Source organism: Globicephala melas, chromosome 3 (assembly GCF_963455315.2).
Source record: "Globicephala melas chromosome 3, mGloMel1.2, whole genome shotgun sequence".
Classification (NCBI taxonomy): domain Eukaryota; kingdom Metazoa; phylum Chordata; class Mammalia; order Artiodactyla; family Delphinidae; genus Globicephala; species Globicephala melas.
This window is the reverse complement of record NC_083316.1, coordinates 116,984,030-117,005,962: the sequence shown is the minus strand read 5'-3', so window position 1 is coordinate 117,005,962 and position 21,933 is coordinate 116,984,030. Positions and strand designations below refer to the sequence as shown.

Genomic DNA, 21,933 nt, shown 5'->3' with positions numbered 1-21,933 from the left:
GGGCTTCTAAAACAGGATTGTCGGCCCCGCCCCCGCGCCAAAGAAATAGCGCATGCGCAAGGAAAGTTTGAAGCAACACGGAAGTAAGGGCGCCTGGAAACGTTTTTGCCGTGGCTTTCAAAACAAGCGTAGATTCAACTTGTCTTTTTAACCAAAGAGGAAAATGAGATTCGGATCAGTGCTCTCTGATCTAATCTAATCAACCTGCGTGCACTGCCAAGAATTTCCAAACCTTCTTTAAGGCTGAAGCGCCGTTATAGGGGCTCTAGATGCACTAAAACTATGGCCCCAAGAGCGCTGAACTGTTTGTAAAGGCTGCAGCCTTTCCAACGCACATATGCAAAGCGCTTTTTGCGGCTTGTCTCTTTATCTTGAAGCAATGCTATCAAACTTTGGTTAACTCATTTTTCCTTCAGCTGAGAAACAGTCATTCAATCTATAGTGCACAGTTTAATCAACATGATGGGACTTGGGAAGGTCGGTCATCAACAACACTCTAGGGTGAAGAACTCTAGCAGATATCTCACTATACATTGATTTAGTGACGTGACTGTATCTCCAAGTTGGGGGGAAGGGGAACTGTGGCTGCTCCCTTCACTGAATACAGAAACATCACCCCAGGGAGGTTACTCCTAGCTCACAGAATCCTCCAGTGTACACTCAAGCGTTTTCCATGGCCTATGCAAACCAATCCCTTGGTAACAAATTATCCAAACTACTATATTTAATATTTTATTTAATATATTATACAACCACTTCTAGAACAGGCACCTCCATGGCAGGACATGGAAGTTAGAGCAGTGATTCTGGCACAGCTAATGGTCTCCAAAATCTCAAAAGATCAGATCTCAATCTTGTCAGGTCACTTATTAAGTTCAACATTCAAGATTATTAAACAGACAGCCTCACCCTGCTATTATTAACAATGGATGGGCTAGAGAGATGCCACATCAATATGGGCACTGCTATGCCCTTGGGATAGCATCTCTGTCCTCAAACAAAACAGAAGACAGTCATTGCCCAACTCTTTGCTGTCTCCCAAAAACTACCTGGACAGGCCAAGGGCAGGTTATGGACAAACTTCCCAGAAACTGGCTCAGAAGCCAGAGCAGAAGGCTAAGTATTTGACTTTTGATCTCAATGGTCAGAATCCTCTCAACCTGAGGTGACTTTCCCAGAGATTTGCTCATAGCAACCATCTCAGCACCTGTTGGCAGCACTCAGTGGCATTTCAAACCTGCCATCTGCCTCGGATGTTAGAGCATGTCTCTGTCACGTACCAGCCATCTGCGCCCATGCAGAATAGCTGCTCACACTAGCCCAGGAGTCCTCAGGGCCTTCTACAGTTCTGCACCCAGGAAGGATGAAGGATGCAGAGGCACTTGTCACCCATCCTGGCCAGCAGTTATGAAGTCCCTCAGGAAGTCAGTCCTAGATGAAACCTTTTCTACAAAGAGCAGCAGATGGCATTCAGGCAAGGATCAAGACTCAGACAGTCGCTTCTGAATTTCAGCCACAAGATTTTCCCGTGTAATGGCCACCTGAAACATAACAGAACTCTCATGTGACAAACTAGAGAGTGATACTAGTTCCTTAGCCACTACTTTTCTGGATTCATTTAACTGTGCAACTGCTCCCACTACTTATGCAACCAGTAGGGAGGAGTATGTGCTTCAACCTGACCTGGAGAATGTATGCCCTCAAGACTAAAGGGATTCAAACACCTGATCTATGTCTATTTTGTTGATGAGTCTTGAAATACCCATAGAGATTTCGTTTGTCCTTTTGCCCACCCAACCAATCATCGGCTATAATGGTTGCCTAGGGTGGGTGCTCATTCATCTCTATCACGATTAACCCTGGAGATATTTTCTCAGCCAAAAGATATATATTTCTTAAAGGATCTAAGAAAAGTAGAAACACTTGGTCCCTCCTATTTCTGCCTGCCCCCACTCACCTCCTCCCTGTTGGCCACTGAACGGAGCTTGATGACCCCTTCCTTCAGTTCTTGCTCACCAATAATGACCACCAGTGGGATGCCCGTGTTCTCACAGTAGTGCAGTTGAGTTAGTAGTTTAGGGTTGTTCTTATACATCAGCTCTGCCTGAAAAGGGTGAAGAAAGAATAGGGGACTTAGGGACTTCCCTGGTGGCACAGTGGTTAAGAATCCGCCTGCCAATGCAGGGGACATGGGTTCGAGCCCTGGTCCGGAAAGATCCCACATGCCGCGGAGCAACTAAGCTCATGCGCCACAACTACTGATCCTGCACTCTAGAGCCCGTGAGCCACAACTACTGAGCCCATGTACCACAACTACTTACTGAAGCCCGCACGCCTAGAGCCTGTGCTCCGCAACAAGAGAAGCCACCGCAATGAGAAGCCCACGCACCGCAAAGTAGCCCCCACTCGCCGCAACTAGAGAAAGCCTGCGTGCAGCAACGAAGACCCAATGCAGCCAAAAAATAATTAATTAATTTTCAAAAAAAGAATAGGGGACTTAGAAGTGACCATACCGAAGCAACCTAAGTGTCCATCAACGGATGAATGGATAAAGAAGATGTGGCACATATATACAATGGAATATTAGCCATAAAAAGAAACGAAATTGAGTTATTTGTGGTGAGGTAGATGGACCTAGAGATTGTCATACAGAGTGAAGTATGTCAGAAAGAGAAAAATAAATACCGTATGCTAACACATATATATGGAATCTAAAAAAGAAAAAAAAATGATTTTGAAGAACCTAGGGGCAGGAAAGGAATAAAGATGCAGACATAGAGAATGGACGTGAGGACACGGGTAGGGGGAAGGGTAAGCTGGGACAAAGTGAGAGAGTGGCATGGACTTATATATACTACCAAAAGTAAAATAGATAGCTAGTGGGAAGCAGCCACATAGCACAGGGAGATCAGCTCGGTGCTTTGCGTCCACCTAGAGGGGTGGGATAGGGAGGGTGGGAAGGAGATGCAAGAGGGAGGACATATGGGGATATATGTATATGTATAGCTGGTTCATTTTGTTATAAAGCAGAAACTAACACACCATTGTAAAGCAATTATACTCCAATAAAGATGTTAAAAAAAAAAAAAAAAGAAGTGACCATACCACTCAAACCCCAGGAGCAGGCATATCCAAATAAGTAAGTAGATCACCCTCATACCCTATGAAGACACACTAGTGAAGACTAGAAAGATCTTGAGTTCCACCTTAGGCATAAGGTAGAAGTGGGCCTGGTGCATGAATTCCACATATAGCTAGATGTTTTGGATATTAGCTCCATTATACCTTGATCCCAGCATCCCAAAGCTCTGCAATTAGCTTCAGCCGTTCTTGGAGAAAGTTCTTCTGTGGTGTGGCCACAAACACTTGGGTCTCTGTGGTCCGTATCTTCTCACCAAAAGTCTAGTAAAAGAGAGAGAGAAGGTAAAACTAATAAAAACTTCCTTTGCACCAATAATTCAAAACAAAACAATCATCAGAAAAACAGTCCAACTGCACTTCCAGAAACATGAGAGTTTTTAAGGTCTGCAGCCCTACTCTAACCCTACCGAGGACCTACCTTCATCCTCTGCTCCACAATGGAGAAGATCCGCTCCACCCCAATGCTGAGCCCCACACATGGCACGTTGTGGCCTTTGGGGTCAAACATGCCCACCAGCCCATCATAGCGCCCACCAGCAGCCACACTGCCCACATTCAGTGGCTCCTCCTCAGCATGAGCTGGGGTCTGTAGCAGCACCGCTTCATAGATCACTCCTGTATAGTAGTCCAGGCCCCGAGCCAGGCTCAGGTCAAAGGAGATCTGTGGGAACAAGGTTATAGTCAGTCTTAGACAAGACTCAGGACCCTGAGAGCCCTAGACACAGCAGGAGGTGCACTCCCTACCCAGCTTACCTTTTCAGCAATTCCAAATAAAGTCAGATATTCAAATAGCAGCTTCAGGTCTCCCAAGCCCTCTAGGGCCTGCTTGTTCTGGGATAGTCTGGGATCCTGGAACATTTGTTTCACCAAGGACACCCCTCCTGGGGAGACATGTGGGGAGAAATAATGTCTGTGTTATACACCCAGATGTGTTTCATCCAAATTTATCCCTAATATGCTCCAGCTAGTCCTCCTCATTTTCTTTAAAAAAAAGATACTGATCACATATGACCAGATTCTCCTCTTCTGCCTCCATCTTTGACACCTAAAGACATAACTGGTTACAGTAAGTAAAAAGGTTATTAAATTAAAACCAGGCTCTGGAACTTAGCACATTTATGAAAAGGAGCTGTTTCAGACGTAGAAGTTATACACTTATCACCCTCACTCTGGTTCTATCATGTACCTCTGAAAACACTGATTCTTACCATGACATTGGACGTAATCCCAAATTCGATCAGCTACTTCAGCAGCCAGGCCTTTCTTTGCCACCATCTCATGTCTCACATCTTTCCAAGACATCTGCACAAACACCCAAACATTAGCCTAGCCCCAAGATCCTTCTTTCTCTTAATGGAAAAGGACATCTCATTTCATTCATTATGTATGTCACGAGTAGCTAACACTCTACTCAGCAAAGTCAGAGGCAGCTTAGGATTTCCAGCCATAATCTCCACTGCACAGCAAAACTCAGGTCTCGTTTCAGAATGTCTCCTTACCTTCCTCCCAGAAATAGCTCACTTCCAGCCACCATCTCCTTATTTTCCTCTAAAGGTATATATAGATTTGAAGGCAGGGCAGAAACTCTGATAGGATCTACTGAAGCATGTCTTCTTTGTTACCTTGTCTAGTTTGTCTACCGAGGAGCAGATGGCATGGAACTTGCTTTCAGGAACACCACAGACGGCAAATATCCCATCCAAAATCCGCCGGTCATTGACCTGTGAACTCAATGGAAGTGACCCAAGTGGTTTATGAATGACCTCTCCCTCAAAACAATGGCAGTCCCTACTTGCCTGACTCATAAAAGGGATAGTAAGGAAATTCCACAGGGTATAAAATGCAACACCTGTACTAAGAAAGTCCTAGAGCTACAGGCTTAATGGCTGGGGTCACCTATGTTTTCAAACAGCATTAGGCCAAATCCAGACTTCTCCCCTCAGTCCTCAGCTCTGGCCTCACCTTAATGAGAAAATCCCCCAGCTGCAACCCACTAAGGATTTCACACATGATCTTCAAACACTCTGCATCAGGGATCATAGGGTCAAACTGACCAGCAATGTCAAAGTCCTACAGCAAAGAAAAAGACGGGCGAAAAAAAATTAGTGAGCAGCCAGTTCCTAGGTTGTGGTCCCCAGAACTATCAAACCACGCTGCCTGCATCAGGTCACTTACACACTGGCAGAACTCCCTGTAGCGGCCTTGGGCTATGGTTGGGCTCTCCCGACGCCACACCTTTCCAACATGATAGCGTTTCATCTTCTTCACTTTATTCATGGCCAGATAACGAGCAAAAGGGACCTCACATAAATAGGTTAAGGAGGAAGAATACTACATCCAGAGCTTAGCCCGAGTGGAAAGACATTAGGGAGGACTGGGCCTCTATCAACTGGATCTCATCCACTAGGATTAGAACAAGGACTTTCTCTGCCTCCTTTCCCACTATCACCAAGGCACAGCAATCAATAAACACTGAATAGTGTCAAATGAAGGAATCCCTGCAAGTCTGGTAGAAAGCAGGGGAAGCAGAGATAGAAATGATCCAAGAACTTCAAGTCTGGGCCATTCCCTCCCATTCAGATCAAGTCTCAACTGTCTCAGAAGAGTCAAGCTTCAGAACCTGGATTTGCCTACAACTTCTATATCAATGTTTCTTCAAGTGTTCAAGGACCACTTGCATCTTAATTATCCAGGTATCTATTTAAAATGCAGATTTCTGAACACCACTCCAGCTACAGAATTAAGAAAATCTGGGGCTAGAGGTCAAGAATCAGTATTTTTGCAAGCTTCCTCAAGGGAGTCTGACACACTATAAACTTAAATGACAGAGCTCCAGGCCAGGCTCTGCTGGCAGAATTGCCTTCTGGAAGAAACTTGAAGTAAAGGCTGCTGCCAATGAACCTATAGGGTCCCAGAGTCACTCCTGTCCCGTTATCAGAGAATGACCTCTGGGTTTGGAAAGAGGTAAGTCAGGCTGCCGTACTTAGAAGGATACAGTAAGGTCATAGCGCAAGGACAATAGCTCTCCACCCTGATCCTTCAGATCATAGACGAGCCCAGAGTCCTCTCCATACTTCTCAGTAAGCATTTCCTGCAGGGGTCAAACAGAAAGTGCCACGGTTAAAAGGAGGACTCCAGAACATAGGCTAGAAGCCCTTTGGGAAAGAAATGGGGTTCCTGCATTTTTTTTCTCCTCTTACCTTTAGCTCAAATGCCGGGGTATCCAACCCCTTTGCTCCATGACGTTTAAAGCAGCTAACAACCATATCAAGAATTTTCTCCCTCAGGACCATCTGCTCGGGACTAAGATCTCTGGTGCCCTAGAAACCAAAAGGAGCCAGAGTGAAAACAAAGACAAAGACAAGTCCATTTAAGACAAAGAGTTAAACTATATCTATAATCTAAGGTCTGGAGTTGAAATCTCTTTGAGTTCAGACGACTATGAGCCCCACCCAGTATCTCAAGAATAGTGAAGAATTAGTGAAATAGTGAAAAATTAAAAATAGGGAATACCCTGGGGGTCCTGTGGTTAGGACTCTGCGCTTTTACTGCCAAGGGCCTGGGTTCAACCCCTGGTCGGGGAAATAAGATCCCGCAAGCCATGCGGCACAGCCAAAACAAACAAACAAACAAAAACAAAAACATTAAAAGTGGTCAGGAAGAGAAGCACAGGGCAGAACTCCAAGGCACTCTAACAGACAGGGTGGGGCAAAGGGCATTACCTTTGGGGTCTTGATAATAAAATTTGATTTCTCTTGATGTGGTTTCAGTTGGGTTGCTAACGCTGCCTCCGCAACCTGGCAGAAGAAATGTGAGATATGGCTCCTCTCAATACTGGCCAAACGTGTGGTATCTCTGGCCCTGTGTACCACCAACCTGAAAATATTTTTGGCCCTGAGCAACAGGAAGTCTGAACACTATCTAATCTATCCCAATCTCAGCCCACTTCCAAAAACCCAGTTGTATCTGCAACATATATGTAATACATATGGGATCAGATGTTTACCATACAAGCTTCCTCACTATAATTGGAGTTTTTAAAAGTATGAAAAACTTTAACCAGCAAAAAACAAGGAAGGCACAAAGCAACCCAAGACTACCACCACTAACCATATAGGAGTAGGGATTAGTAGGATCTCCAGTTCTCAGTTCCTACTCAAAGAGCAAAAACTAAGAATTGTTAATAAGGTAGTAATGGTCATTAGGTTTGGAGATAGAGAAAAAGTAACTGGAAGACAGAAGAGAAACAGCCCAAGAACACAGAACATGCCTGTGGAATGAAAAGGAATGGATTTCCTGATTGAAAAAAAAAAAAAAAAAGCCGGCTGGTAGGATGCTGTGACTGCAAATAACAAAAGATCTGAGCTCTGTTGTTCATGATAGCACAAAGCATCTACTAGGAACACAAAAGTGTCATTCCCAAGGTAAAACAGAATCTGTGATTTTGATTATCCCCAGCAGGCTGTATGCCCTTCCAGAAATATAGAGCGTGTAGTAGTTCATACTTTGGCAGATTCTGTGCTCCAAAGGACAGCAGTTGAAGCCCACAACCCCTCCTAAGAATCCATAATCTCTGAAAACTAAAAATTTTGAGGTAAATTCTAATGTGAACTCACTCTACTTATGGCCGTTAGTCATCTCACTTAGTGGGAATATTCATATATTTTGCTTAAAAAAATTTAAATGTGTTTGATCCCAAAAGGTTCAGATAAGGGACTGTGGACCTATATTAAAATGCTCCCTTACTATGTAGCCATAGATAAGTCATTTAACCTTGGAGCCTCCGTTTCTTCAACTGTAAAACGGAAATAATAACCCCAACATCTCAAGATTGCTATGATGATTAAATGACAAAGCATCCTAAAAGGCCTTAGCTCTGTGTCGGTACATGGTGGGCACTCAATAAAAAACCGACTGTTAATACTGCGGGAGTACAGGCCGCGAGTCTATGCTTTCAGACCTGGAGATCCTGCCCCGACAGACCAGAGCTATCTCAGTCTGGCTCACCTGGCTATGAGAATGGACTGCCCTGATGCATACAGCACCGGGCGGTCGCCGGAGCTGGCCAAACAGCACAGCCCAGGCCCTCCCATGTAGGAGTCCGAGCTGGGGCATCGTGCAGCAGGAGGCAGGATTTCCGGAACACGAGGCAAAGGACCTAGGAAAGAGGCAGATAGGACCCCAGGAAGGGTATAGGGCGCTGTAGAGGCGAAGCCGGAGCACCATAGAAGAGGTGAGCGTTTCTACACCTCCTGAATTCCGGAGGGTTGCTCCAGCCCTCTCAGGCTCCCGCCCAGTTCCCGCACTTCCGGTAGGAGCCGGAAGTGATTGTTGTACTGAGTGGTGGCTTTCTAGGCGTGCGGGCCCTCGACTCGATAGCCGGAAGTCATCCAAGCTGAAGCTGTGGCCCACACAACCTATCTAGACAGTAGTCAGCTCCAGTTGGTAACCAGTATGGCTGATCGTGCGACGCTGGAGGATCTGGTGCGACTTCAGGGAGAGCGCGTGCGGGCCCTTAAGCAGCAGAAGGCCAGCGCTGAGCAGGTACGACCCAGGAGGCAGGAGAGGGGACAAAGGAAGGCCTGGGAGAACAGAGCGGGGAGTGGTCTGCACAGAGGATGGGGATGTGGAAGAAAGGACTGGACTTGTAGGTAGGAGGACGGGCTGGGTGGGGAGGTAGCTGCGGTAGGACCCGAGAGAAGCAAAGCTAGGCTTGGGAGAGAGATATGCCCCACATCCTGCTGAGGGAGGGATACTGAATGAATGACGGAAGAGGGAGGGGGTGGCAGATGTGGTAGCCCAGCGCCTACTTTCCCTCCACAGATCGAGGAGGAGGTGGCAAAACTACTGAAACTGAAGGCACAACTGGGCCCTGATGAAGGGAAACAGAAGTTTGTGCTCAAAACCCCCAAGGTAAATATTCCTTTAGGGAGCCTCTGAGAGGGTCCCTAATTCCACTCACAAGGACGCATATATGCCTGCTTCTCTGAATCAGGTCATTGAGGAGGATCTGAAATCCTGCAGAGGAAACAACAGTTGGTTGTAGGCACCAAGCTGGATTGGACTCTGAGTCATTCTGGGATGGCAAAGTGATGGCAGAAGCTAGGCCAGCTGGGTGCTTAGGGGAGTCTACCTGCTACTGCTACTCCTTCTTTCATTCAGTAAATATTTACTGAGTGCTTACTGTGTGCCTAGCACTGTACAAAGCAGTGAGTGTACCGTGGTGAACAATATAGCCTGCCCTCAGGGAGCTTACATTCTACTGAAGGAAACAGACTTAAGAGAAATAATCCCACACATGGATATGTAACTACAAATTGTGTTAAGTGATGTAAAGAAGTAAAAAGGATGCTCTGAGAAAAATAAGGGAGAACTGGGAAGTCTGAAGAAGTGATAGACTAGCTGACCTAATAGATGAGTGGAAGACAGCCGGGTGAAGAGTGTGAGGAAGATAAGTCCAGGTAGGGTATGGAAATCCTGAAGTGAGAAAGAACCTTGGTAGTTTCCAGGAACTATAAAAAGACCTTTATGACTAGAACCAAATAGAGAAGGAGAGTACAATGGAATGAAGTTGGAGATTCCTAGCTCAACCACCATGATTTCAGTTCAGATGCCACTTTCTGTAAGTTCTATAAACTGAACTATTTACCTATCATCTGGGTTCCCTTGGCACTTCATAAGTATCTCTGTTATTGCATTTATTGCTGACTTTTCATTATTCACATGGTTTATTTAACCTGAGAGTCTGGGACTAAATAGGTATTCAATGAATGTATGTGAAATTTAATTCCAAAGTAGAGGGGAGATGATCTGTCTTCCTTATGTTGAGATGTCGCTGTTTAAGAGTAATTCTTTGGGCTCCTAAAATCATTGAGCTATTCCTTTCTACATATAACTCATTTCAAAGGTTAAAGAGGGGCTTCCCTGGTGGCTCAGTGGTTGAGAGTCCGCCTGCCAATGCAGGGGACATGGGTTCATGCCCTGGTCCGGGAAGATCCCACATGCTGCGGAGTGGCTGGGCCCGTGAGCCATGGCCGCTGAGCCTGCGTGTCCGGAGCCTGTGCTCCACAACGGGAGAGGCCACAACAGTGAGAGGCCCGCGTACTGCAAAAAAAAAAAAAAAAAAAAAAAAAAGTTAAAGAGATGGTGTAAAACCCCAAGGCAGTGACCATCAATAGTTATTCAAACTATTGGGTGAAAAGATTAATGGGGATTTATGATAGATCAGGCTGACCTCAGCTAAACCCAATGATCAATCTTAGCTTCACTAAAAGTAGGACAACCAGACATTATATTCCTCTTGATGTGATGCAATAAGAAGTACACAGCACCACCTATGAAGTATTCTTGCCAAGAAGAATTGTACCTGAATCTAATCAGTCTTCAGACTTAACTACCAGTTTACCTAACTACCAGTTTACTGGAAATATGGGAAATGGAGGAACATGTTAAATGACCACATTGAATATACAGTTAACCAAATCTAGAATGAGAAAAATTCTTTCAGAAAAATGACTCAGTTTCCTCAACAAATAAAGGACATTTTTTTTAAAAAAAAAAAGGAAAGGAAACTGTTGCAGATTAAATAGACATGAGACATATCAACCAAGTACTTGGGCACTAGGTAAAGGGCTGCTGTTAAGTTGTATTGGTTGTAAGGAAGGTATTGTAGTGTTTTGTTTTTTAATCCTTATATGTTAGACAATTATACTGAAATATTTATGGATGAAAGTATATGATATCTGGGATTACCTTAAAATACTGCAGGAAAAAAAAATATTGGGGCTTAGATAAAATAAGAATAGCAGATGTTGATAGTTGTTGAAGGTAGGTAATAAACACAGGGTGGGGTGGTCCAGTGTTCTATTCTCTATAATGTGTGTTGGAAAATTTCCATAATTTAATGTTAAAAGAAAATGAGATACAGCAGAAACTAACACAACACTGTAAAGCAATTATACTCCAATAAAGATGTTTTTAAAAAAACAAGAAAATGAGAATATACTGGAGAGTTAATATCCACTTAGTTTGTTGAAATACATTTCTTCTTTTTTTTTTTTTTTGAAATACATTTCTTGACATGTGATTCATAATTAACAGAAAACTCAGTATTATGGGGAAAGGACTTTTTCAAGGGACCTTCCTGGTCAAAATTATTTTCATAGTGTTATTTGCCTTTCACTTCGTTTGCGATGAAGGTGCAAAAGCACTGGTGTGTAGAACTGCTCGTGTCTTAGCACAAATTAAGATGTTGGCACTGAGCTGTACTAATAACCATTATGTTCTTTACTTTCGTGAACTCACAGTAAAAAAAAAAGATTCAGTTTCACTTAAGAATGTCCTTGATAAAACAGTAAAAATTATTAATTTTATTGAATATCGACCCTTGAGTACACTGTTTTTTAATACTCTGTATGATGAAATGGAAAGCACAGATAAAGCACGTCTGCTGCATTCCAAAGTAGGAAAAATGCTGTGCCATGTGTGAACTGTAGGCTGAACTAGCTACTTTTTTCATGGAAAACCTTTTTTATTTGAAAGAAAAACTGAAAGATAAACTATTGTGTTAAAGATTTGGATATTTGGCAGACATTTTCACAAAACTGAACAAAGTGAGCCTTGTCACCTCAAGGAAAACATTCAACAGTATTTGTTGCCAGCGATAAAATTCAAGTGTTCAAGTCAATGTTAGAACTTGTATTTTCCGCCATGAGCTTGACAGGTTCTCAATACTTGAAGACTTTCCTGATGAGATCTATGGTGACATGAACAAATACGGTTTTTTGATATTGTATACTGAGGCATATCAACATTTGGAAGATCTGTGTAACTGTTATCAAAGAACAAATATTTTCTAAATGACCAATGCATGATGTTATAAAATTGTGCCTGCGTAGCATATCCAAAGTACAAGATAGAGTAACAGATATTTTTTAAATTGTACTAAAATATACATAACATAAAAATTGCCATTTCAACCATTTTTAGGTATACAGTTCAGTGGCATTAAGTACATTCATATTGCTGTGCAACCATAACCACTATTCATCCCCCATAACTTTTTCATCATACCAAACTGAAATTCTTTACCCATTAAACAGTAACACCCCATTCTACCCTCCCTTCAGCCCCTAGTAACCATCGTTCTACTTTCTGTCTCTGTGAATTCTGGGTACCTTATAATAGATTTTAATGTAACAATGTGAAAAGTTCATTGATGTACTTTCAGATTCCACATTGCAAACCAATCCTTAAGAAGCTCTCCCTCTGGATTTTGGTGTAGTTTAAGAAGAATATCTACAATTAGCTGAAAAGTTTATTAAAAATATTCCTCCTTTTACAATTACACATCTCTGTAAGGCTAGATTTTCTTTATATAGTCAACCAGAACAACATATCACAACAGAATTGAATGCAAAAAGCATATATGAAAATTCAGCTGTCTTCTATTAACCCAGGCATTAAAGATTTGCAAAAATGTAAATCAGTGCCACTCTTCTCACCAGATGTTTTTGTTTTGGAAAGTAGTTACATTTTTCCTAAAATGTTATTTATGTTAACATGTAATGGATTTTCTTTTTGTTAAGTGAATTAATATTTTTAAATGTTTGCAGTTTTAATTTATAATACGATAAATATTGATAGGTATAATCCACTTTGGGGTCCTTAGTAAATAGTAAGAGTGTAAAGGGGTCCTGAGACCAAAGAGGTCGTACTTGTGAGTAGCATATAAAAGCCCATACTAGAAGCTCTGACCTGGAAGAACAGAGTTCTAGTACCGACTGCCAGGAACCAGCTGAATGGCCTTAAGTAATGACTTAACTTCTCAACACATTCAAATTCATTAACTTAGCCCTTGTCATAGGGCTATCAGAAAAAAATTAAAGAAAAAAATAGTGGAGACTTCCCTGGTGGCGCAGTGGTTAAGAATCCGCCTGCCAAAGCAGGGGACACGGGTTTGAGCCCTGGTCTAGGAAGATCCTACATGCTGCGGAGCAACTAAGCCTGCATGCCACAACTACTGAGTCTATGCTCTAGAGCCCGCGAGCCACAACTACTGAGCCCGCGTGCTACAACTACTGAAGCCCACGCACCTAGAGCCCGTGCTCTACAACAAGAGAAGCCACCACAATGAGAAGCCGGCGCACCGCAACGAAGAGTAGCCCCTGCTCGCCACAACTAGAGAAAGCCCACGTGCAGCAAAGAAGACCCAATGCAGCCAAAAATAAATAAATTTTTTTTAAAAAAAAGAGGGCTTCCCTGGTGGCGCAGTGGTTGAGAGTCCGCCTGCCGATGCAGGGGACACGGGTTCGTGCCCCGGTCCGGGAAGATCCCACATGCTGCGGAGTGGCTGGGCCCGTGAGCCATGGCCGCTGAACCTGCACATCTGGAGCCTGTGCTCCGCAACGGGAGAGGCCACGACAGTGAGAGGCCCGCGTACCGCCAAAAAAAAAAAAAAAAAAAAAGAAAGAAAAAATAGTATTTATTAGGATTTCCTTTTAAGGTATGTTGGGAGAGAACGTTACTTGTAAAATTTGGAATTCAATTCATTAAGCCAGTTTGAGTTGGTTATATGCCTGTCATCAGGTAGATGTTTTCTATTAGGCAGGGGAATGTTCTGTTTCCCAGAAAATGAGTTTAGGAAAATTTCTCAGAGAACAGAGTTCCAAGAATTCTAGAAGATAGAACCAAGCTAAAACGGGGTTGGAATTTAGAAGGGTGAGAGCAATGGGTGTGGTAATTAATAGGGAATTGTTTGTACTTGTTTTACAACTCAGTGACCTGTAGGAAAACCTAAGTTTGGGGCAGGGTTTTCATTCGCCATCATTGAAGTCATGCTTTTATATTTCTAGACCTTACTGTTCTTTGTTTTTAAACCCCATCCCTGGTTCTCTGGCTGATTTTGACTCCAAGGGCACAAGAGACTACAGTCCCCGGCAGATGGCAGTTCGGGAGAAGGTGTTTGATGTAATCATCAGCTGTTTCAAGCGCCACGGTGCAGAAGTAATTGATACACCTGTGTTTGAACTAAAGGTGAGGGGTGGATGAGGAGAAATTGCCTGGTGGAATAATGGGTATACAAACAACAAAGAGGATGGCAAGAGAGTGAGGCCCAAAGGTCTCTCTCTTGTTGCAGACAAAGATTGTCATTTTCTCCATGAGAAGGGGGACAGGACTGTCATAGAGAAAGAGGCCCTGCTTTTTATTTACCTTGGTTGTGGCCGGCAGCATCCAAAAGAGAGCCCTTCTCAGGGGTGGAAGTTGTTATGGCTCCTGGCTACATTGAATTCCATGGCACCTGTACTTGAGATGTTTCCTAGATACATGTGAATCGAACATATAAAGGATAAATATGCAACCAGTCTCCTATTGATGGACCCTGAGGTTGTTTCTAGTTCTTTGCTATTAAAAAACAGTTCTTTGCATCCCTCCCTGCTTAAAACCCAGTAACTCCCAATGCATTTATAATAAAATCCAAACTCTTTACTCAGGCTTACAAGGCCCTACATGATGTGGCAACTGCCTACATTTCCCACCTCATCTCATGAGCTTCTTCCCCTTGCCCGCTGTGCTACCATGGTCTTTTTCTATTCCTGGAACATACTAAATATGTTTCTATCTTCGAGCCTTTGTTCTTGCTCTTCCCTCTTGCTGAACTTCCTTTTTCTCTAGCTCTCTGCATGACTTTAATTCCAGAGTAAATTAGACATAACAGATTTTGATTTCAGATTTCAACTAAAATGCCATTCCTCAAATACTCCTCTCCAACTGCCTTGTCTAAAGCAGCCCTTGTCTATCACATTGACCTATTTTATTTCCGTTAAAGAAGCTATCACTATCAAAAGTTATGTTAATTTGTTCCCTTGCATTAATGTACTGCCTGTCTCTTTTCATTACTATAGAAGATCCATGAGGGCATGGACTGCCTTTGTTCACTGATGTATACACAGGGCTTAGAACAATGTCTGGTACTAGTGGGCATTTATCTGCAGGGTAAATTCACAGAAGTAGAATTTCTGGGTCAAATGGTTGTACTCATTCCTATTTCTACCAACTATATTAGTTTGCTAGTGTTCCCATATCAAAATACCATAGACTGGGTGTCTTAAAGAACAGAAATTTATTGTCTGGAGGCTAGAAGTCCAAGATAAGCTGTCAGCAGGGTTGGTTTCTTCTGAGGGTCATGAGGGAAGGATCTGCTTATGGCCCCTCTCACTGGCTTTTAGATGGTGTCTTTTCCCTATGTCTTCACATCATCTTCCCTCCTCTGTGTCCAAATTTCCTCTTTTTATAAGGACATGAGTTATATTGGATTAAGACTCATCCTAATGACCTCGTTTTACCTTAATTACTTCTTTAAAGACCCTGTCTCCGAATAGAGTCACAATCTGAGGTTATGGGGGCCAGGAGGGTGCAGGGAATAGGGCTTCAATATATGAATTTCGAGGGGACACAATTCAGGCCATAATACCAACCACTGTATTCTCTGGCCATAACACCAACCATTGTATGAGTATTTCTATTTTCTACACACTGGGAATTTTCAGGTTTTTTGAATTTTGCCAGTCTGGTAGTGAAATATGTTATCTTGTTGAAGACATCACAGGGCAAGGACTCTCAGTTTTGGCTTTTGACAGTGTTCAAATCTCAGGCCGTCATAAAAACATTTACCTTTGTTGATCTAATGACCCACTCCTAGGCATTTATACTTCAAAAAAATATTCAAAACAAAAAACTGTGTACCCAAATATATTTATTGAAATGCTATGGAATTTTTTTTCAGTAGGAATAACCTAAACATCTATCAGTGTAACACTAGGAAGGAAGGAAATAGCTTCTTCTCACTAGAATATTATGCAGTTTTTTTTTTTTTTGGCCATGCCACACAGCTTGCAGGGTCATAGTTCCCCAACCGGGGATTGAACCCAGGCCCTCGGCAGTGAGTGCGCAGTCCTAACCACTAGACCGCCAGGGAACTCCCAATGCAGCTTTTAAAAATAATACTTCAGCTCTGTCACAAAATGGAAATGTGATAAGCAGAAAACCAAATTGGTATCTCCTTGATTATAACTACATCAAATAAGGAAACATTGGGAGAGAGAACAGAGGAAATGTAGATAAGTTGAAATCAGTCATAGTTAGAATGGTGGGTTTTTGTTTTTAAAAATTCCTTTCAAATTGTTATATTTATCATTATGGTCACATTTCTTTATGTTTTCTCCAGGAAACACTGACTGGAAAGTATGGGGAAGACTCTAAGCTTATCTATGACCTGAAGGACCAAGGTGGGGAGCTGCTGTCTCTTCGCTATGACCTCACTGTATCTTTTTAAACTTTGGATGTATTGGCCCTTACTGGGCTGGGGCTTTTTCTAGCCTCAGGTTTGGGGGCAGCTATATATAGGTGGGATCAAATATAATGCATCTTGCAGTCAGGGAAGTTATTTCTCTAAACCAGGAGCTGGGCTTTGGCCAAACAGAGCATAGCTAGCCTTTGAAGGCTTCTGAATCCTGAGTGAGACCTCAGCTTTATGTCAGGGTCCAGTTCTGACTCTGCCAACAATCCCCTGGATTCAGAATATGTCTCCCTTGCCCTGGCTGGTGGACAGAGTTCTCCCTAATTGACCAACAGCACGTTTCCTTTATCTCCAAGCTATGTCAGAGAATTATCTGCTTAGAGATCCCTACTTGGGGCCCTTTTTCTGCTCCCTGGCCAATCTGCCCACCCCCATGCTGTGCTCAGCATGGCCCAAAAACAAAAGAGCCTTAATATTTTATGAGACTTCAGCTGCCCTGTATGGTAACAAAGTTGATTCTTGCTGATGTTCAGAAATGCTGTTAATCTTACAGATGGTGGTTTTACCCACACAGGGTGCGGTTAGACCCCAGCTTCTGTTGGTGATGATAATCAACTTCCAGACTCTGAAAGGCGGGGCTTTCCCCTTAACTCTCTGTCATCAGGTTCCTTTTGCTCGGTATTTGGCAATGAATAAACTGACCAACATTAAACGCTACCACATAGCAAAAGTGTATCGGCGGGATAACCCAGCCATGACCCGAGGCCGATATCGGGAATTCTACCAGTGTGTGAGTATGGGGGCAGGATGGGTAAGGAGGCCCTCCCTTGAGCCAGTAGAATCTATTGAGTACTTATGGTGTCCTGAAAAATCTAGATGCCCCAGATAATGCTAACCCTAAGATTTCTTTAGTATTTTCATATACAGGACAGGGATTATGCTCCTCATTTTATCTGAGGAAACTTGAGGCTTAGCAAGATGAAGAGATCATAGGGATAAGAAAGGCAAAGTTAGGACTAGAACTCTTGGTCCAGGGCTTTTTATATTAAACCACAGTGATAGGATCAGAGCAAAGGATGAGGAAACTGGATTTGAGGTACTGTCACACAGACTGGTGGCACAGCTTCTGAATGAATAAAGGACTAAGGCCGTATAATTGCTCCCACAACAGTGGAAGGAAATAAGGAAAAATAGATGAGTGAGATAATGAAGGAATAGCCCTGTGGATGGGAAGAAAACCAGGACTGGTAAGAGACCCAGGAATACTGGGGTTTTGCTCTGGGCTGACAGTCAGACGGAGAATGAAGAATGTGGTCTGCGCATGAGTGCAAAGAGGCCTCCTTCATAGAAAGCAGAGCTCCCAGGAGTCCTCCCTCAAGGTTAAACCCCTGAGGACCTCTAGCTAGCCCTCTCCCTACAGGATTTTGACATTGCTGGGCAATTTGACCCCATGATTCCTGATGCAGAGTGCCTGAAGATAATGTGTGAGATCCTGAGTTCACTCCAGATAGGCGACTTCCTGGTCAAGGTCAGAGCTGAATGGGGCTGGGAGGGCAAAGCTGGGCCTGGCCTCTCACAGGAGAAGGTCCTTGTGCAGAGGAACCAGTAGCCTAAGTGTCCAAGGCTATCGAGGGTCATGTAGGGAGATCCTCTTCTCACTATGCCTTGGGTCGCTGCAGGTGAATGATCGGCGCATCCTAGATGGGACGTTTGCCGTCTGTGGTGTTCCTGACAGCAAGTTCCGCACCATCTGCTCCTCAGTGGACAAGCTGGACAAGGTAATGACCCAAACACCTGACTCTTCTTTTCCCAGATCCCACCCTGCCCTGAGAAATGGAAAAGGAGAGAGAGGGCCCTGCTTCTATGCCCACAGAGGAAGATTAGCCCCAGGATATAGGTTGACGGGCAGCTTCTGCTTAAGACCACACCCTGAGAAGGGCTCACACTTGCTCTGCACTGGGGAAGCTGCCCAGGGTTCCCTGACTGGTATCTGTCTGCTCAGGTGTCCTGGGAGGAAGTAAAGAGTGAGATGGTGGGAGAGAAGGGCCTGGCACCTGAGGTGGCTGACCGCATTGGGGACTACGTCCAGCAGCATGGTGAGAAACAAACCCTGCCTCCCCGGCAGCCATCCCACTGCCCTCAAGCGAAAGCCAAACTCCTCCGTGTGTGTGCGCGCGCATGCGCACTGGAGACAGAGGGAAAGGGAATGCATGTGTGTGTATGCACACATGCATACATGTGTAATCCAGAGGAAAAGGTAAAGCCCTTATCTTTTTCTTCTTGTCAGTCTGGCTCACAAATCTGTCTCCCCAGGTGGGGTATCCCTGGTGGAACAGCTGCTCCAGGATCCTAAATTGTCCCAAAACAAGCAGGCCTTGGAGGGCCTGGGAGACCTGAAGCTGCTCTTTGAGTATCTGACCTTGTTTGGCATTGCTGACAAGGTGAGTCAGGTTGGGATGGGAGCCTTATTAGCTGAGCTCCGGGGCTGGAGGCCTTTGATCCTCATCTGCTGCTGACCATGTTCTTATCCCTCCAGATCTCCTTCGACCTGAGCCTAGCTCGAGGGCTGGACTACTACACCGGGGTGATCTTTGAGGCGGTGCTGCTACAGCCCCCAGCCCAGGCAGGGGAAGAGCCCCTGGGTGTGGGCAGTGTGGCAGCTGGAGGGCGCTATGATGGGCTGGTGGGCATGTTTGATCCCAAAGGGCGCAAGGTGCCATGCGTGGGGCTCAGCATTGGGGTAGAGCGGATCTTCTCCATTGTGGAGCAGAGGCTGGAGGTATGTCTTGGGGCTGGGTGGAAGACATTCTGGGCAGATGGTGGCACCTGAGCTATCTTCTTTGATCTCTAAGGGGGCAATTAGTACTGCATTGGGCAAGTTGCATCTTTGCAAAGAAATGGAGAGAAGACTGTTGCTGTCCTTCAGACTCCCACCCCATTATAGGCCAGCTTGATGGATCTTTGATCATTCTTTCTTCACAAAATCCTTTGCTCCCTACTTCCTTCAGAGCTGTCAGGAATCTAGGCCAGTATATCCAAAGACCTGGATCTTCCTCATAATACAGAACACTTAATACTTTACTACTCTGTGCTAGGCACTGTGCTTAGTGCTTTTCACGCATTGTCTAATAAAACTCTTAAACAGCCCTCTGAGGGTAGCTACTTTCATTATTTACATTTCTCAGGCAAGGGAACTGAAGATTATAGATAAAATAATTTGCCCGAGGTTTAAGTGGCAGAGTCAGAATTCGGATGCAGGCAGTCCAACTCCAAAGTCTTGCTTCCAACCACTCTGCGATATTGTCTCTAAGTGGGAAGCGTGTATCTGAGGCTGTGGGATCCCTCAGATGGTTATCCTGACTCTCTAGCACCTAGAGTAATATGAAGGAAGCCCTTCTTGGCCTCAAGCCCACCTTTGTTGCTACTGCTCTTAAGTGGCTGGTTGCCTTTCATCCCTCGGGTAATGCTCTGGCAGTAACCTTCCCACTGCTCCCACCCTTTTCTCTAGAGTGGAACCCACTGGTGTTTTCCAATTGAGGTCACAGTTCCAGTAGGCATCTTATGTTTTAAGAACAATGGGAATAGTTTTCCAGAAAAAGAGACAGCAGCAGCATTCTTCCTCCCCTCCATCCACACCCCCACCCAAGTCGTGCCCTATGGCTGACGCATAAGAGACACAGTCTCCTTGTGGGAACTAGGACTGCCAGGGGTGATTGGATTGCCTGGGTGAGCTCAGAATATCACTTATGATGCATAAGGTTCTAGATGGAGATAAGCTTGAAGTTACTGTACATAAGCTACCTTTGCCCTCCATTATTAATTCTGGCAAGTCATATGTACAAGCCAGTCAGTTCATTTCTTATTCTTCTAAGAGCTACTTTTTGCCCAATTGCTAGATGAGAAGACTAGCCTGCCCTGGTGGAGTTGGGCCTGGTCTCAGACTCCTGACAAGAGCCTGCTCTGTTTGCTCTTTGAAGGTGTTGTAAAGGGTAGCCCAGTTCTTTCTTAACTGCTTCTTCCCTAGGCCGTGAAGGAGAAGGTACGGACCACAGAAACACAGGTGCTTGTGGCGTCTGCACAGAAGAAGCTGCTGGAGGAGAGACTGAAGCTCATCTCAGAGTTATGGGATGCTGGGATCAAGGTAGAGGAGGCAAGCCCCAGGGTGGCAGCAAATTTGGGAGTGCTGGACACAAACGAAATAAAAGCTTATCCATAGTGGCCCTGCCATTACTGTGGCTTCTTGGGGTGAAGGTCAGAGAAAGGTGCCAACTTGGGCCCCAAGGAGATTGTCCCAGAGGTCTGCAGAAGACAGCCTTCATCTCCTTCCCTGGTCCCCTGCAGGCAGAGCTGCTCTACAAGAAGAACCCCAAGTTACTGAATCAGCTGCAGTACTGTGAGGAGGCAGGCATCCCACTGGTGGCCATCATTGGTGAGCAAGAGCTCAAGGACGGGGTCATCAAGCTCCGCTCGGTGGCCAGCAGGGAAGAGGTAAGTAGGTGGACAGGAAGGCTGAGGGATGGGGAAGGCTGAGGGATGGGGAATGTATGCCATTTCGGCAGACCAAGGCCGAAAGTTACTGTACATAAGCTAGACCAAGGCCAAGGCCCATTCAAGACCTAAGCAAAAGCCTGGCATTCATATTAACGCCCAGTCCTAAAGGACTTAAGGGGGTAATATGTTACTATGGTCATGGTAGGGTAAAATCTCCATCCCCACATATACCCTGTGTCTCTCCACCTCCCCCAAGAAGCGCTGTCTCCCCTGAGGTGTTTGATTGGGTTCCTGCGCCCAGCTGAGCCAGGCCTGATGACTAGAGGAAGGCATGGGTGCTCAGAGAGCAGTGGAACACAAGATGCTCATACCACCTTGTTCCTCCATCCTGGCCAGGTGGACGTCCGAAGAGAAGACCTCGTGGAGGAAATCAGAAGGAAAACAAGCCAGCCCCTTTGCATCTGCTGAGTTGAACTATCAGAGGAAAGTAGGACTGGCACTATTTAAGGCTAAGACAAAACTCTGCATATGTACTTCAGCAGCTTTGCACGTTTCCTTCCCAACAGGAAGACCTGAAGAGTGGTCATAACAGAGACTTTTTTTTTTTTTTTTTGCGGCACGCGGGCCTCTCACTGTTGTGGCCTCTCCCGTTGCGGTGGAGCACAGGCTCCGGACGCGCAGGCTCAACGGCCATGGCTCACGGGCCCAGCCGCTCCGCGGCATGTGGGATCTTCCCGGACCAGGGCACAAACCTGTGTCCCCTGCATCGGCAGGCGGACTCTCAACCACTGCGCCACCAGGGAAGCCCACTTTTTTATTTTTATTATGATTATTTTATTGGTAATCACTGGCAAAAATGGCCACCCAAAAATGGGTGGGCCACGGGGAACGGGCCCAAGATGGTTTCCTCGGCAGGGCCCTACAACTAGGTGGAAGGAACGCTTCCCACAACCAGCCGCCGCGGAAGGTCCAATAAAATGCCTCAACCACTGGAGCCTGCCTGT

The 21,933-nt window shown here is 44.8% G+C and overlaps 2 protein-coding genes across 3 annotated transcripts; one reads left to right on the top strand and one right to left on the bottom strand.

Annotated features, from left to right (window-relative positions):
- Window positions 1–1,280: 1,280 nt before the first annotated feature.
- On the bottom strand, window positions 1,281–8,464 carry LOC115860022 (histidine--tRNA ligase, mitochondrial). Of its 2 annotated transcripts, none has more exons than XM_030869378.3 (13): window positions 8,149–8,464; window positions 6,864–6,938; window positions 6,342–6,461; window positions 6,137–6,232; window positions 5,317–5,442; window positions 5,104–5,211; window positions 4,764–4,862; window positions 4,350–4,443; window positions 3,895–4,022; window positions 3,560–3,802; window positions 3,286–3,402; window positions 1,958–2,104; window positions 1,281–1,541 (listed from the first exon to the last, which is right to left on the bottom strand). In XM_030869378.3, exons 1-13 carry the CDS (start codon window positions 8,365–8,367, stop codon window positions 1,482–1,484), a joined length of 1,632 nt encoding a protein of 543 aa, XP_030725238.1. In that variant the 5' UTR covers window positions 8,368–8,464; the 3' UTR covers window positions 1,281–1,481. The 2 variants fall into 2 exon arrangements, with proteins under 2 accessions (XP_030725238.1, XP_030725239.1); XM_030869379.2 differs by having other exon boundaries at window positions 6,864–7,017; window positions 8,149–8,378.
- A 45-nt stretch (window positions 8,465–8,509) lies between these two features.
- On the top strand, window positions 8,510–21,923 carry HARS1 (histidyl-tRNA synthetase 1). Its single transcript, XM_030869383.3, has 13 exons — window positions 8,510–8,685; window positions 8,965–9,054; window positions 14,056–14,175; window positions 16,367–16,462; window positions 17,103–17,228; window positions 17,859–17,966; window positions 18,118–18,216; window positions 18,441–18,534; window positions 18,752–18,879; window positions 18,975–19,217; window positions 20,463–20,579; window positions 20,780–20,926; window positions 21,326–21,923. Exons 1-13 carry the CDS (start codon window positions 8,596–8,598, stop codon window positions 21,395–21,397), a joined length of 1,530 nt encoding a protein of 509 aa, XP_030725243.1. The 5' UTR covers window positions 8,510–8,595; the 3' UTR covers window positions 21,398–21,923.
- Window positions 21,924–21,933: the final 10 nt, after the last annotated feature.